The sequence below is a fragment of the Vicia villosa genome, linkage group LG6 (assembly GCF_029867415.1).
Source record: "Vicia villosa cultivar HV-30 ecotype Madison, WI linkage group LG6, Vvil1.0, whole genome shotgun sequence".
In the NCBI taxonomy this organism is placed as follows: domain Eukaryota; kingdom Viridiplantae; phylum Streptophyta; class Magnoliopsida; order Fabales; family Fabaceae; genus Vicia; species Vicia villosa.
This window is the reverse complement of record NC_081185.1, coordinates 151,135,377-151,148,866: the sequence shown is the minus strand read 5'-3', so window position 1 is coordinate 151,148,866 and position 13,490 is coordinate 151,135,377. Positions and strand designations below refer to the sequence as shown.

At 32.5% G+C, this 13,490-nt stretch overlaps 2 protein-coding genes across 2 annotated transcripts; both read left to right on the top strand.

Moving 5' to 3' along the window:
* The first annotated feature begins 931 nt into the window (after positions 1-931).
* LOC131612771 (serine/threonine-protein kinase haspin homolog) lies at positions 932-5,786 on the top strand. The gene is made up of 14 exons (XM_058884520.1): positions 932-1,234; positions 1,330-1,422; positions 1,696-1,789; positions 1,913-2,439; positions 2,729-2,852; positions 3,051-3,163; positions 3,452-3,563; positions 3,855-3,947; positions 4,074-4,135; positions 4,216-4,349; positions 4,436-4,506; positions 4,589-4,641; positions 4,994-5,060; positions 5,435-5,786. Exons 1-14 carry the CDS (start codon positions 1,038-1,040, stop codon positions 5,564-5,566), a joined length of 1,872 nt encoding a protein of 623 aa, XP_058740503.1. The 5' UTR covers positions 932-1,037; the 3' UTR covers positions 5,567-5,786.
* Positions 5,787-9,031: 3,245 nt separating this feature from the next.
* On the top strand, positions 9,032-11,195 carry LOC131612770 (glucan endo-1,3-beta-glucosidase 12-like). The gene is made up of 3 exons (XM_058884519.1): positions 9,032-9,991; positions 10,088-10,142; positions 10,552-11,195. The coding sequence occupies exons 1-3, from the start codon at positions 9,268-9,270 to the stop codon at positions 10,694-10,696; spliced, it is 924 nt and encodes a 307-aa protein (XP_058740502.1). The 5' UTR covers positions 9,032-9,267; the 3' UTR covers positions 10,697-11,195.
* Positions 11,196-13,490: the final 2,295 nt, after the last annotated feature.

The window sequence follows — 13,490 nt, the reverse complement described above, 5'->3', positions numbered from 1 at the left end:
CAGCGGGGGATTCGGTCAACCACCTCCGAACCCTACGCTATGATCATCCGGAACGTGAGTCTCCTGCTGACTCAGCCCTAGCATGGGACGTTCTGGCAGTTCCCTAGCACGTGGGCCTCCAGTTGGATTTGGCCCAATTAGGGAACCTTGGCCCAGCGCTGGGGGCTATAAATACCCTCTTTCACTAGAGGGTCAGGTATTCTATTCTTCACTCTCAACCCTCATTCTCTGATAGCTACTAACTTAAGCATCGGAGAACCTTGCAGGTACCCCCCCCATCTTGCTCTCCAAGCCAGATTCTGCTGCCTTGACGATTCTTCTGATCAGGTACGATCAGTTAGTAATCAATATAACTTCTCATTTCTTTTTTTAAACTTTTTTAGACCCTATAAAATTAATTTTAGTTTTTGATGTTAGGTAGACATGCATTTCTGAATGATTTATTCCAAACATCCTTACAACATCATAAAAAGTTATTTAATAAAAAATAAATTTAAACAAAAGTTTGATTGATATATTTTTATACATGAAAAAAATATTTATGATTCAAATATTTTTTATTCAAAAATAATATACGAGAAAAAATCTATTATTGATATAAATATTTTTATATACGACAATTTATTATTCATCCAAATTCAAATATTTTTTTTAAATCATACTGAAACAAAAATAATATTTGTATAAGGGAAAAAATTTATTATTAATCTAAATATTTTTATATACGAAAAATTGTATTTATGATCAAATAGTTTTGATTCCAAAATGACATACAAGAAAAAATTATTATTGATTTATATTTTTATATATATAAACATTGAACTAAATATTTTTTTTTAACCTTCTATTAAAAAGACTAAAAAAATATTGCATAAAAAATGATATTGAAAATTTTTTTCTCCACTAAAATTACATTGGCTTTTCTTATTCATCTTCTCGTTTTTAAAAATAAAAGTTATACCGTTGAGGTCTGCACTTGCAGTACACGTATTCCCAAAGGGTTCCCGCCGGCCATTCTTTCAAACTCGACACAATCAATGAGCAGAAGTAGAAGCAGCAGCAAAGCCACCATGAACACCACCCCTAACGGAACCGAAACCTCTAACCCTCCACCACCCACTTCCCTTGATCTATGGTCACAAATCGTCGCCGGTGAAACCCAAAACCCCGGCAACCAAATTGACGTCGTTTTTCGCAGAAGAAAGCCTCGCAACGACTCTAACAATGCCAACTCGTAACTCTTTCCTTCTTCATTTCATCTCTGTTTTGTTTTTGTTAATTTGTTTTAGGTTTTGAAACAGTTTTTTATTTTGATTTTTATTCTTGCAGAATGGTTTCCGATGATGTTACCCGGCGTCCGAGTCGGGTGAGTTTTGCTGACCCAAATAAGCGAATTAGTTGGAAACGCTCTCTCTCTACCAGGTTTGTTCTCAGTTTCTCTAAAGTTTGATGCTTTAATATTTTTTTAGTAAAACCCTTTTTTGTTTTCAATTTCAGTGAAATGATTGATTTCAATTGTTGAAATTCATTCCATAGTATTTTGCTGTACTCCCTTTATTCCAAATTTAGTTAATTTTGTATAAGAACATGTAAGTTGTGATATAGCAGTTTTAGCTAGAATGAGATATATTTTGGGAACCTAGGTAGAATTTGTTAATTTTCATCTAATTTTCGGAAAATTACTTTTAACAACAGAGGGAGAATAAGTATAGCTGTTGGTTCTTCTATGGTTTATCAGCCTGAGCTAAAGAAGGATAAAAGAAAAGGCAAACCACCTGCTGTTCCCAAAGTATGTTTTTTTACCTTACACTTTGATTTTTCCAATTAATCGTCTTATATTTGTGTAAGATGATTTTTCAAATCCATGTTGTTCTATTCTAATAGACTTAAATTGTTTGTTTGGTATGTATAGGGTAAGAATGTTAAAGCTCCCAACTTTGACAAGGAAAGATTATACTTTCAAGAGGTTGATGCTTTTGAGTTGATGGAGGAGAGTCCCTCTCCGAAGAAAGCTGGCACATGGGTTGTAGGCAATAATATGGAAGAGGTCCCATTACCAACACTATGCTCTAGGTTGGAAAGATGGTTACATTCCAGAAGATTAAACCCCAGATGTGGTCCCTCAAGCACACTATCCAAAATCCTTGATACGCCAACAATGAATTTAGAAGTTAGATTGAGATCGGTGGATCAAAGTGGGCTAAACAATTTACAATTGAGTAACTTTAAATCTGGAGAAAGTAATAGAAGTTTAAACAATGTGAGTCTTATTGAGAGTGAAGGTTGTGAAGAAGATATAGAAGCTGGTGTAAAGAAACTTTCTCTGACTTCAACAACATCCTCAATATATGATGACCAAAATAATCCATTTTCTGTTCTATTAGAAATTTGTGGGCAGTCCGCACCTTCCTTGTTACAAGATTTGTTCTCTAGGTATAGGTATGTTTCTCGTTTCCTAGTAGCATCATATCTGGTATTTGGGTTACAAAGGTTTGCGTAAGTTAGTGCTCAGAGAGACATATTTTGTTACTTTATATGCGACACACTTCTTTAGTACTCTATGTACAATAAGTGTTTTTGGTGCTTCATATTATTATTAGGTTGGAATTGCATGAGAATTTTGTTTACAATGCCATTTTTACTTCAATCCAAAAGGATTTTTTGTTCGTATAGTCGTATCATTATATGCCCTCATTTATATAGGGAATACCATTTTTCTTTTTTCCAGTGGTTCTGAAACTGTTGTGAAAGTTGGCGAAGGAACATATGGAGAAGCTTTCAAGGTTGGGAATTGTGTATGCAAAATAGTTCCTTTTGATGGGGATCTTAGAGTGAATGGAGAAATCCAAAAGGTAACAGTAGCATTTATATTGTAATGTTTTTGTCCCCAAGAGCAGTTTTTCGAATAATACTATGGTCATCCTACTTCATTTAGAATATTTGATGAAGCATGATCATTTCTTTGTTAAATTTAATTGAAGTGGTTGGATGTTGCGGTCACGGATAAACTAAATAGTATTGTTATGTTAATGGACTTTATGTAATTACAGAAATCAGAAGAATTGCTGGAGGAGGTGCTTCTTTCCAAAACTCTGAATCAATTGAGAGGAAGTGATGGAGTTTCTAATAATAATCTATGCAGAACATTCATAGAATCCAAAGAGTGAGTTTCCAACTTAAATAACTTTAAAATGCTGATCAAGAATATTTTCCATAGGAACTAAATTTTATTCAATTTTCCACTAACCATAGGTTTTTACTCTTCCACTTTTGGGCTTGTATTTTTGTCATTGTGGCATGGGTGATTCTAGAAATGTGATGACCAGAACATTCTATTCCATCATTCACAACTTAATAATTGTTTTGCTCGGTGCCTTGAGCATAACTTTCTACTAATTTTTCCCATAAGCACTATAGTCTCTCATCTATCTATGGTTCGTGTTCATGACAGATTTAGAGTATGCCAAGGTCTATATGATGAGGTTCTGGTTCGAGCATGGGAAGAGTGGGATCACAAGCATAATTCAGAGAATGATCACCCAAATGAGTTCCCTGAGCAACAGGTTTCCTGTTTTTCCGCGTTGATTATGGACCTTGCATGTATTTCTAATTTAAATTTCACTTTACAGTAATATATTGTTGTGAACATAAATGATGGGAACAAGTTTTTAAGATACTAGCTTCTTATCTGAAATACGTCGTTTTTAGTTATTTCCTACTCCCAAGTGTTACATGAACAAACGGATTTGAAAGAATAGAATGTGGATCTACTCTTTGGTTGCCCACTTCACTATATTTGCTGTTTTAAGTTGAATGTGCATAATTTCATTACACTAACTTGTGGTCACGTTTAGTGTTACATGGTCTTTGTGCAACAACACGGCGGCAAGGATCTTGAAGGTTTTGTGCTCCTTAATTTCAATGAGGCAAGGACTTTGCTTGTTCAGGTATGTTTTACTTGTTATTATTGCACATGCTTAATGCTTGCAGCTTAATGAGGGATTATTGCTATTGCTGAATGCTTGCAGCTTAATGAGGGATTGTTAATTTTTTATTTCCATCATAAAATACAGGTTGCAGCCGGGCTTGCTGTGGCTGAGTCTGCCTTTGAATTTGAACATCGAGATCTTCACTGGTGGGTATTCATGCAGTGCCGTTATAAATTCAATCATTATATTTGTAAGATTACTAATTTACAAATATCCATTTGGTTAGGGGAAATATACTTGTCAGTCGAAGTGATGATTCAGCAACGTTGCAGTTCACTCTTGATGGAAAAAACTTATTAGTCAAAACATATGGATTGATAATATCTATTATTGACTTTACGCTATCTAGAATGAACACTGGTGGGAGTTTGAATTCTTGCCTTAAATATGCTATTGTATAGTAAATTTGTCATTTACTATGATTAACTGTTGTCCTATTTACACAGGTGACAGCATACTGTACTTAGATCTTTCCGCCGATCCCGACCTATTTAAAGGGCCAAAAGGAGACAAACAGGTAAGAAATGATTACTTTGGGTCGTAAGCATTCTGTCTGATTGAATTAACGTATCTAATCTAACTATCACATTCACATGCAGTCAGAAACATATCGGAAAATGAAGGAAGTGACTGAAGATTGGTGGGAAGGAAGGTAAGATTTTCATATTCATTTATTATAGCCAATTACCTGGCAAATGATAACTTGAATGTTAGGTTATAGTTGTCACATTTTGTGTATGCGCGTGGATTGTTCATTTTAGTTGTAAGAGTGATAAGTGTAAAATACATCTTTGTTGTACTGCTCTGGGCAGAAATATATCAATGCGATGTTAGCATGCCATTCAACTAATTCAAGAATTGTTCGATGCCAATATCATAATTTGCTTTAGTATTATAAGTTTTGGCAATATCTTGACATTAGTCCTGGTATATAAGTTGCAATGCTCGTTATTGTTTTTTGTATTCCGCAGAACTAAATCTCTGTTCCTTTTTCAAATTTGCAGTTTTCCTAAAACAAATGTGTTGTGGTTGGTCTACTTGGTAGATATACTACTGACGAAGAAAACATTTGTAAGTCTAGTCTCTATTTTTAGCAAACCACTTTCTAGTTTTTGCTTATTTTTCACATGGACATTGAATGTTACAGAATTGCAATTTTCAGGTTTAGATATAACTCAGCAAATTCTGCCATGCATACTTTTGGTGTTATACACCACTGACCACTCTGCATCACCCTTTTGCAATATATGTTCGCTGTTATTATAGTTGATGATGCGAAAATCAGTCATATAATTGTTTAACAGTAAATTTTATGCAATGAGTTCACTCTAGTCTTAAACTAATTCAAGATTAGCTGAACTTATTTCTGTTAAAAAAAAAGAAGCAAATGATTGAACCAAAAGAAATGAGTGTATAATAATGAACAACTGTTATTGCATATGCAGGAACGTACTTCGAAGGACGAGAGAGAACTACGGTCGTTGAGGAAACGTCTGGACAAGTATAATTCAGCCAAGGAAGCAGTTTTTGATCCTTTCTTCACTGAATTGTTTGTTGAGTCAAACCCAATGGCTTAACAAAGATAAACCACTGCTATTTACATGTTAGTTAGGGTAGATGTTAGTTGAGCAATTGATATTTTTGTTAACTTGTTAGATTCCTGTAAATTTATATGGATTCCACTAAACTTTTGTGGGATCAACATAATTTAACGAGATTAATTCAAATTAATGAACTTTAAGCTTTCTTAATGATATATTTCTATAATTTCAGTTGCTTAACTCAAGAGGAAAACAATTGAAGGACAGTATTGTTGTGGTTTTAAGATTCACTGGCCCCATAATTTGCTCTGTCTTGCTTTGCTTTCGGCTAGAAACACCTACTCATACAGTAACCACTTTATTTCTCTCTAATTTTTATAAGGATGTAGACAGAAATGTAGAATAGAATATTCCACGTGGGTTGTCCCGTTCAAAATGCATTTTGGGTAGAGATTTTTTTATAATGTTAGGAAAAAGAAAAGAACATACCTTTAGTTCTAAATAATTTTGCACTATTAGTTAAATGTCGATACATACTTTTTTATTGTTAGAAGTTCTACTATTACATTTTAGTGATAGTAATGGCTTTTGCTTCTATAGTAGAACTTGAACACCGTCGACAAAACTTTAGATTCTGAATCTTTAATATATACTTAAACCGACACCATGCACATGCTCTAATTATTGTTTTGTTAATATTTATTTTTGTTTCAATAATCACCGCCCCATTATATATCTATTTCTCTACTTTTCTATATTATATTTTGCTTTTTATATCATTCAAAAAACATTAGTACGTGCACATTAGTGAGACATGTTTTTTTAACCAGCATTGCTATTTTTACACTAGAAAAATGACATCATTGTTTACACTGTAGAAAATATCGTCTATTTTGGGTTGTTTTTGTCAAAAGAAAGAAAAAATAATTATTAAATAATTAAAAAAAAACAAAACCGTATAATGATGATACGGTGTACGAGTTATTAACGGTCTTTTAAATCTGAAATAAGAAAAAAAAGTAAATAACATAATAAGAAATTTAGAAGTTATTAATAAAATGACTATTTAAAACAAATGAACTAATTAGTTTAAGATTAATATTCATTTTTTAATACTGCACTAACTGTTTATTTTTTTATGACATATAATTTTTAAAATCATGCGAAATTTCTATATGATTATTTATTACATTTCACAAATAACAAATAATTTAAAAATAAACACCATTAATTGTGATAAAAATATAAGAGAGAATGAAAAAGTCACCGAATTTGAAGCAGAGATAAACAAAAAGTGATTGAATTTGAAATAGAGATATAATATAGTAGTAGCAATCAATACTTCAATTAAAACAAAAAAATAGTTTAATTACTTGTATTTTTAGCTAAGATTTTCGAATAATTCTGAATTTACATGTTAATTAATCCTAATTCCTAACGTTTGTAGCAGTACTTCAAAAACATTAGTACGTGCACATTATGAGACATGTTTTTTTAATAGATACTTCATTTGTCTCATAATAAGTGTCTTATTTGAGCTATGCACAGTTCTTAAGAAAATAATTAGATGTGTTGATTTTAATGATAAAGTTAATATCATTTACTAAAGTACCCTTATTTATGTAGAGTTGTTGAAAAACGTGAAAGTTAATATATAGGGGTATAGTAGTGGAAAAAAATAATAAATGTTGCATTGGTATTCTAAAGGGACATTTATTTTGAGACATAGAAAAAGTGGAAGTGACACACTTATTATGAGATGGAGAAAAAGTGGAGTACTAATTATTACTCCCTCCGTCTCACAATAGGTGTCTTCTTTGAATTTTCACACTTTTTAAAAAATGATTAATTATGTTGATTTCAATGATAAAATGAGTCTCATTTACTAAAATAATCTTATTAATAATAGATAGTAGAATACTTAAATGAATTAAAATACAATAAATAAGGGTAAGTTAGTGGAGAGAAATAATAAATATTACATATTCTAAATGGACAAATAATATGAGACAAATAAAAATTGGAAAGAGAATACCTATTGTGAGACGGAAGTAGGGATGTCAACTTGCCTCCGTTAGTGGGGATCCCGTGGGGATTCCCCGTTTCGGGCCCCAAAGACGGGGAATTTTTCTCCTGCAGGGACGGGGAACAAAGTCTCCCTGAAGGCACTTTGGGGACGGGGGTGGCGTAAATATCCCCCGCCCCGTGGAGTCCCCGCCCCGCTTAAAATAGCACAATCCTTAATTTATATATACATTTTAAATTATTATGTAAGTTTATTTGTCATTTTATATAATTAATCTTATACACAATTATAAAAATATATATATATATATATATATATATATATATATATATATATATATATATATATATATATATATATATATATATATATATATATATATATATATATATATATATATATATATATATATATATATATGTGTGTGTATTGTTAGTAAAAGACTGAGATCTAAATGATTATTTCAATTTTTTTTAAGTTGAAATTTTGGTGTTCATGACACTTAATATTATAGATTAAATATTATTAAAACAATATATTTATCATAAAGGAATAATTTCTAAATTTTTTGTGGTTAGTTTTTGAAGCTTTTACTATTAATTTGGTTTTAAATAATAAATAAAAAGTCATGTTTATGGATCTCGGCATGAACCTTGGGAATCAGTGAGGATCCGCGGGGACGGGGATGGGGGACAAAATCTCCCCGTAACGGGGATTTGAAGCAGGGATGGGGAATAGATTCGAGGGCGGGGATTGTGATGGGAATGTTTCCCCGTCCCCGCCCCGCTCCATTGACATCCCTAGACGGAAGGAGTAGCTGTCTTGTAATTTGATATAAGAAAAAACGTAAATAACATAATAAAAATTTTAGAAATTATTAATAAAATGGCTATTTAAAACAAATGAACTAATTAATATTTATTACATTCCACAAATAACAAATAATTTAAAAATAAACAACATTAATTGTGATAATAAATATAAGAGAGAATAAAAAAGTCACTCAAAAACAAAAAGTGATTGAATTTGAAATAGAGGGATCTTCATTTCTTTAGAGAAATGGAGAGGATCTCCACTCCATAAAAATTATAGTACTTGTGTTCTCCATTTCTTTAGAGACTCATATAATAGAGGGATCAATACTTAAATTAAAACAAATAGGTTTAATTACTTTCATTTTAAGTTAAGATTTTCGAATAATTCTGAATTTACATATTAATTAATCTTAATTCCTAACGTTTATATAGTACTCCTTTTGTCTTAATTCAACAAGTGGCACTAGATCATGCGTCTGGTACATGAACCAGTCATCATTCATGACTGAGTCGGTCAGGGAATCCAACGGCTATAAACATCGTTATCTGTGCACACTCTAAATTAAAAATCAATATCAACGGAACAGAGCATGTGTGTCCCAGTCCCTCATAAACCAACATCTGTTAAATTCAATGCACATGATTTATTTGTGTCACCTAGTTGTGTGCTACTAGTTCTAATAAAGGAGTATTAAAGCTTCACAAAGTAGTAGAAAGAAAAAAAGCCATAACATAAAGCCATTTTGATTGTGCTTCTTTGTGCCAACAAATAGTTCTATCACCAAACCATTTCCTTAGTAACAAAGGAACATCTTTTTCTCCTCATTACAACTTAATAAAACATCCTTTTCATTCTCTCATTTCTCACTTCTAAATTCCTCAAACACCACTTCACCATGGCAAATCAAGCTTCATTACGCTTCTTGTTCTTCTCTTTTCTCACTCTCTTTGCAGCAAACAATGCATTATCAACACAATTTCTTCAAAAAAGCAAGATCTCAAAATCTCAGATTCAGTTTTTTGCAACTAGGAGAACTCTACAATACACAAATCCAGCATCAACTTCACCAGCAATCATCACTGTTCCTTCAACGAATCCAGGTGCTACAAATCTTGTCCCTTCCACCACACCACCAGTTTCATTAGCACCACCAACAAATCCAGCAAACTCACCAGTTCCTGTCACAAATCCCGTTACAGCTCCTATAACAGTTCCAGGAACTGGCACTGGAACTGGAACTGTTCCTGTGAGTTCTTATCCACCACCTTCACCGTTATCTGGAACTGTTCCTGGTACAAATCCTCAGATTCAGCCTCCTCCTTCAACCATGAATCCTCCTCCATCTTCATCTTCATCTTCTCAAGGAGGTGGTAGTGGTGGTGGTAGCTGGTGTGTGGCTAAACCTGGAGTTTCACAGACTACACTTCAAACTGCATTGGATTATGCTTGTGGAACTAATGGTGCTGATTGTACACAAATACAACAAGGCGGAATCTGTTATAATCCTAATTCACTTCAAAACCATGCTTCTTTTGCTTTCAATAGCTACTACGTGAAGAATCCTGCTCCTACTAGCTGTGACTTTGGAGGGGTTGCTACCATTGTTACTACCAATCCTAGTAAGATCTTAGTAGTTTTATATCCTAATTTTTCATATTATGCTTCATAAAGTTTTATGAACTGTCCTGATGAACTCTCTTTTGAATTGTGAATAGGTTCTGGTACTTGTGTCTTTCCATCATCTTCAGGAGGAGGAACAGGCTCATCCGGGTAAGTGAGAACTGTGAATAGAAAGCTTTCATTACTGATAGATTTCTTTGAATCCTTTAAGCCTATAAGATACTAACTCAACTCAATAGTGTACTCTGGCATAGATGCCTTTGAAAAAAGGTGTCTGGTGTCTGAAATGTGTTGTCATGTTTACTGTATCCGTTAGAATATTGTTTTGGTATATTCTCTGCACCGATATCTCTGGAAAAAGTGTGTGTTAGTGTCTGTCTAAGGTGTCTGAAACGTGTCACTATTGTGTTTCAGATATCCGTGATTCGTAGATAGTATATTGGTTTATTATTTCTTAATTAGTTCTTGCTATGTGTGCACTAAGCTTATAACATCAATAGATATGGAACAAGGGAGCACTACTAGTACTAACCATGTTCATTATTCACATCTTTTGCAGCTCTGGTTCTAACTCACCTTCAATAGGTTTTGGTGGGCCTTCAGCCTCTCCGGATACCTCTCATTCAACTGGTCTGAGGCCTTTCCTAAGCTGCATGATTCTGATGACACTACTGGCCAGCGGAAGACTCGGCATGAGTCCATAGATTAACTTCAATACAATTCTACATTTTGGAGTTTGTTTGTATACAACTCTACATGCAGGTGTAGAGAAGTAGAAAGATAGTAGAGTAGAAGAGAGAGTTTGTGATGATGATGATTATAGCTGAACAAGTTCCTCGATCCGTTTAACTTTTGCGTAAGAGAAAGAACTTCAGCTGCAGAAATAACTAAGGATCTCTTGGCTATAATCAGGTTCAGGAACTGTAGTATTTTAGGACTTAATGTAGATCAGTGTGTGTATTGTTTGTTGTGGAAATTCATTTGCATATAGAATATGTTATTCAAGAAAATAAGTCATGTGGTACTAACTAGTAGATGTTCAAGAGAAGACTTTCCTATATCATGAGAAAGAGACTATTATGAGCTTGTCAAGATTTAGATTATTACTGAAGTTTCACTGTTCTTATTATGAGCTTGTTAAGATTTAGTACATTCAGAAACAGTTTATCTAAATGAGTAACAATGTGTTATGCTGTGTTTTTATTGTTTTATTTTGTGTTGTGGAAGTTCACTTGCATCAGTGCCATCACCTTTGCACAATTCGCAATAATCATAAGTCTTGCCGTTCCACCAGAAAAACACACCATTGGTGAAAAATGTATAATTAAATCATTTGATCTTTTCCTTCATCCATGCAGCTTTATATGTTCCATTACTCGATAGATATAAGATATCAATTTACTGCTGACAAAATATTATAGTATTCCTTAATTTCCAAATGCCCTCTAAGGCCGAATTGAAACATGCTGGCAAAATATTTAAAGAATTTGAAATTAACATTTTTACTATGAAACGTACCTATGTTAGTTTGTTATATATAACCAGTCTCAAGCTCGTATGAAAAAAGAGTTGTGTTAGACAGTCAACGGTTAGTAAAATTTTGTTGAATTTGTATGACATGATTAAATACAATAAATTAAGAAATATAAAGAAAGAGACTAAAAATTGCAGTGAGCAAATCAAGAATTCAAGCTCGTATGAAAAAAGAGTTGTGTTAGACAGTCAACGGTTAGTAAAATTTTGTTGAATTTGTATGACATGATTAAATACAAAAAATTAAGAAATATAAAGAAAGAGACTAAAAATTGCAGTGAGCAAATCAAGAATTCAAGCTTTTGACAGATTATATATCAAACCTTAGAAACTAAGAAGGAAGAAAAATCTACATAGAGAAAGAAAAACAATATATTTAGATCATATAAAACATGTTAAAGATGGAGACAGATTATATCAAACCTTAGGAACTAAGAAGGAAGAAAAATCTACATAGAGAAAGAAAAACAATATATTTAGATCATATCAAACATGTTAAAATGGAGAAGGAAAAATATTAGTTTAGAAAAATGATGTAAATGATAGATGGAAACGTATTTCTACAATTTATTTAATGAATGATATGAGATCTTACCAAAATCTAACATGCTAGACATTAGAGATAAAAAATAATTCTATAACTACTATCAACGAATTAAAAAACCCGAGATAAAAAAAGTTGAAAAGGATGAGTAATAACTTGGAGGTTGGGGGAGACTTTACACCTATTAAAGTGTGGAAAGTATCAGAGATCGAGTTATTGAATGACTCACTAAACTTTTTAGCAAAATTATGAGATCAAAGTAAATGTAAGAAGAATTGAGAATAAGCACATTAATTTCGATATATAAGAGCAATGAGGATATACAAAATTGTACAAACTATAGAGGGGTCAAACTTATGAGTCATACCATAAAATTATGGGAACGAGTGATTGAATAGACACTAAGAAAATATGATCTTATGTATGAGAGGTCAATCATGAAAACGATCTATTTACTATGATAATAGAAAGAGTAATATCAGAGGGATCAACAAGACTTGCACTTAATTTTTATTGACTTTGAAATGACACGTGATAAAGGGTCTAAAAATATTTGTGAAAAACATTGGTGTAGAAATGCTAATGTAGTAAAATTGTGGCAACAAAAATTCACAAGTGGTAAGTGAAAATTATTTTATTAGATAACAAATATTTTATCAAGAATATTTTATCAAGATCGAAGGAATTATACTTTCTATTAGATAACAAATGACATAATTATAATTATATCAGGGGGTTATGCATAACATAATTTGATTAATTATGCAATAATTGTAAAAATTAACTAACAATTGGATATTTTAATTAGAGAAATGACCAAATCCCATTTCGAATCTTTTGACCTTAACATGTGGTTAACCCCTTCCTGAATCTATAATGATTGTGTGTGATGTCTCGTTATGGAAGCCACCATAGGATATGAAACCCGCCTCATTTGATCTTCTTTGGTTAACATAGATTGACCGATCACACACTTTATTTTAACCGATTTTCCTTTCATATTAATCAATCAATTTTGACACTTAACAATTTTTTTTCACACTAAAAACCCTTTTTCATTCACCAAGAGTTTCCACACATCCTATCCTATCACATGTACATAAAAGTAAAACCCACACAAACTTACTACACCAACGAAACCCTTAAACCTTGTTTCAGATATGCAGTCATTAGCAATTTCCATATAAACAGTAGCCATTGTTTTTCAAGCCTAACATACATCTTGTCATCATCTTTACTAACCTTCCATTATGTTACAAACCTGTCAATTTACAAACCAAAACCTCTAAAAAAAATGGATGCCAAACCTTACACAAGCCATCCATCAATTTTCACAAGCCTGTGCACAAACTCTTAAACATCTCCATTATCAACATCAATAACATTCCAACATACAAAATCACGAACCTTCACTTACAACA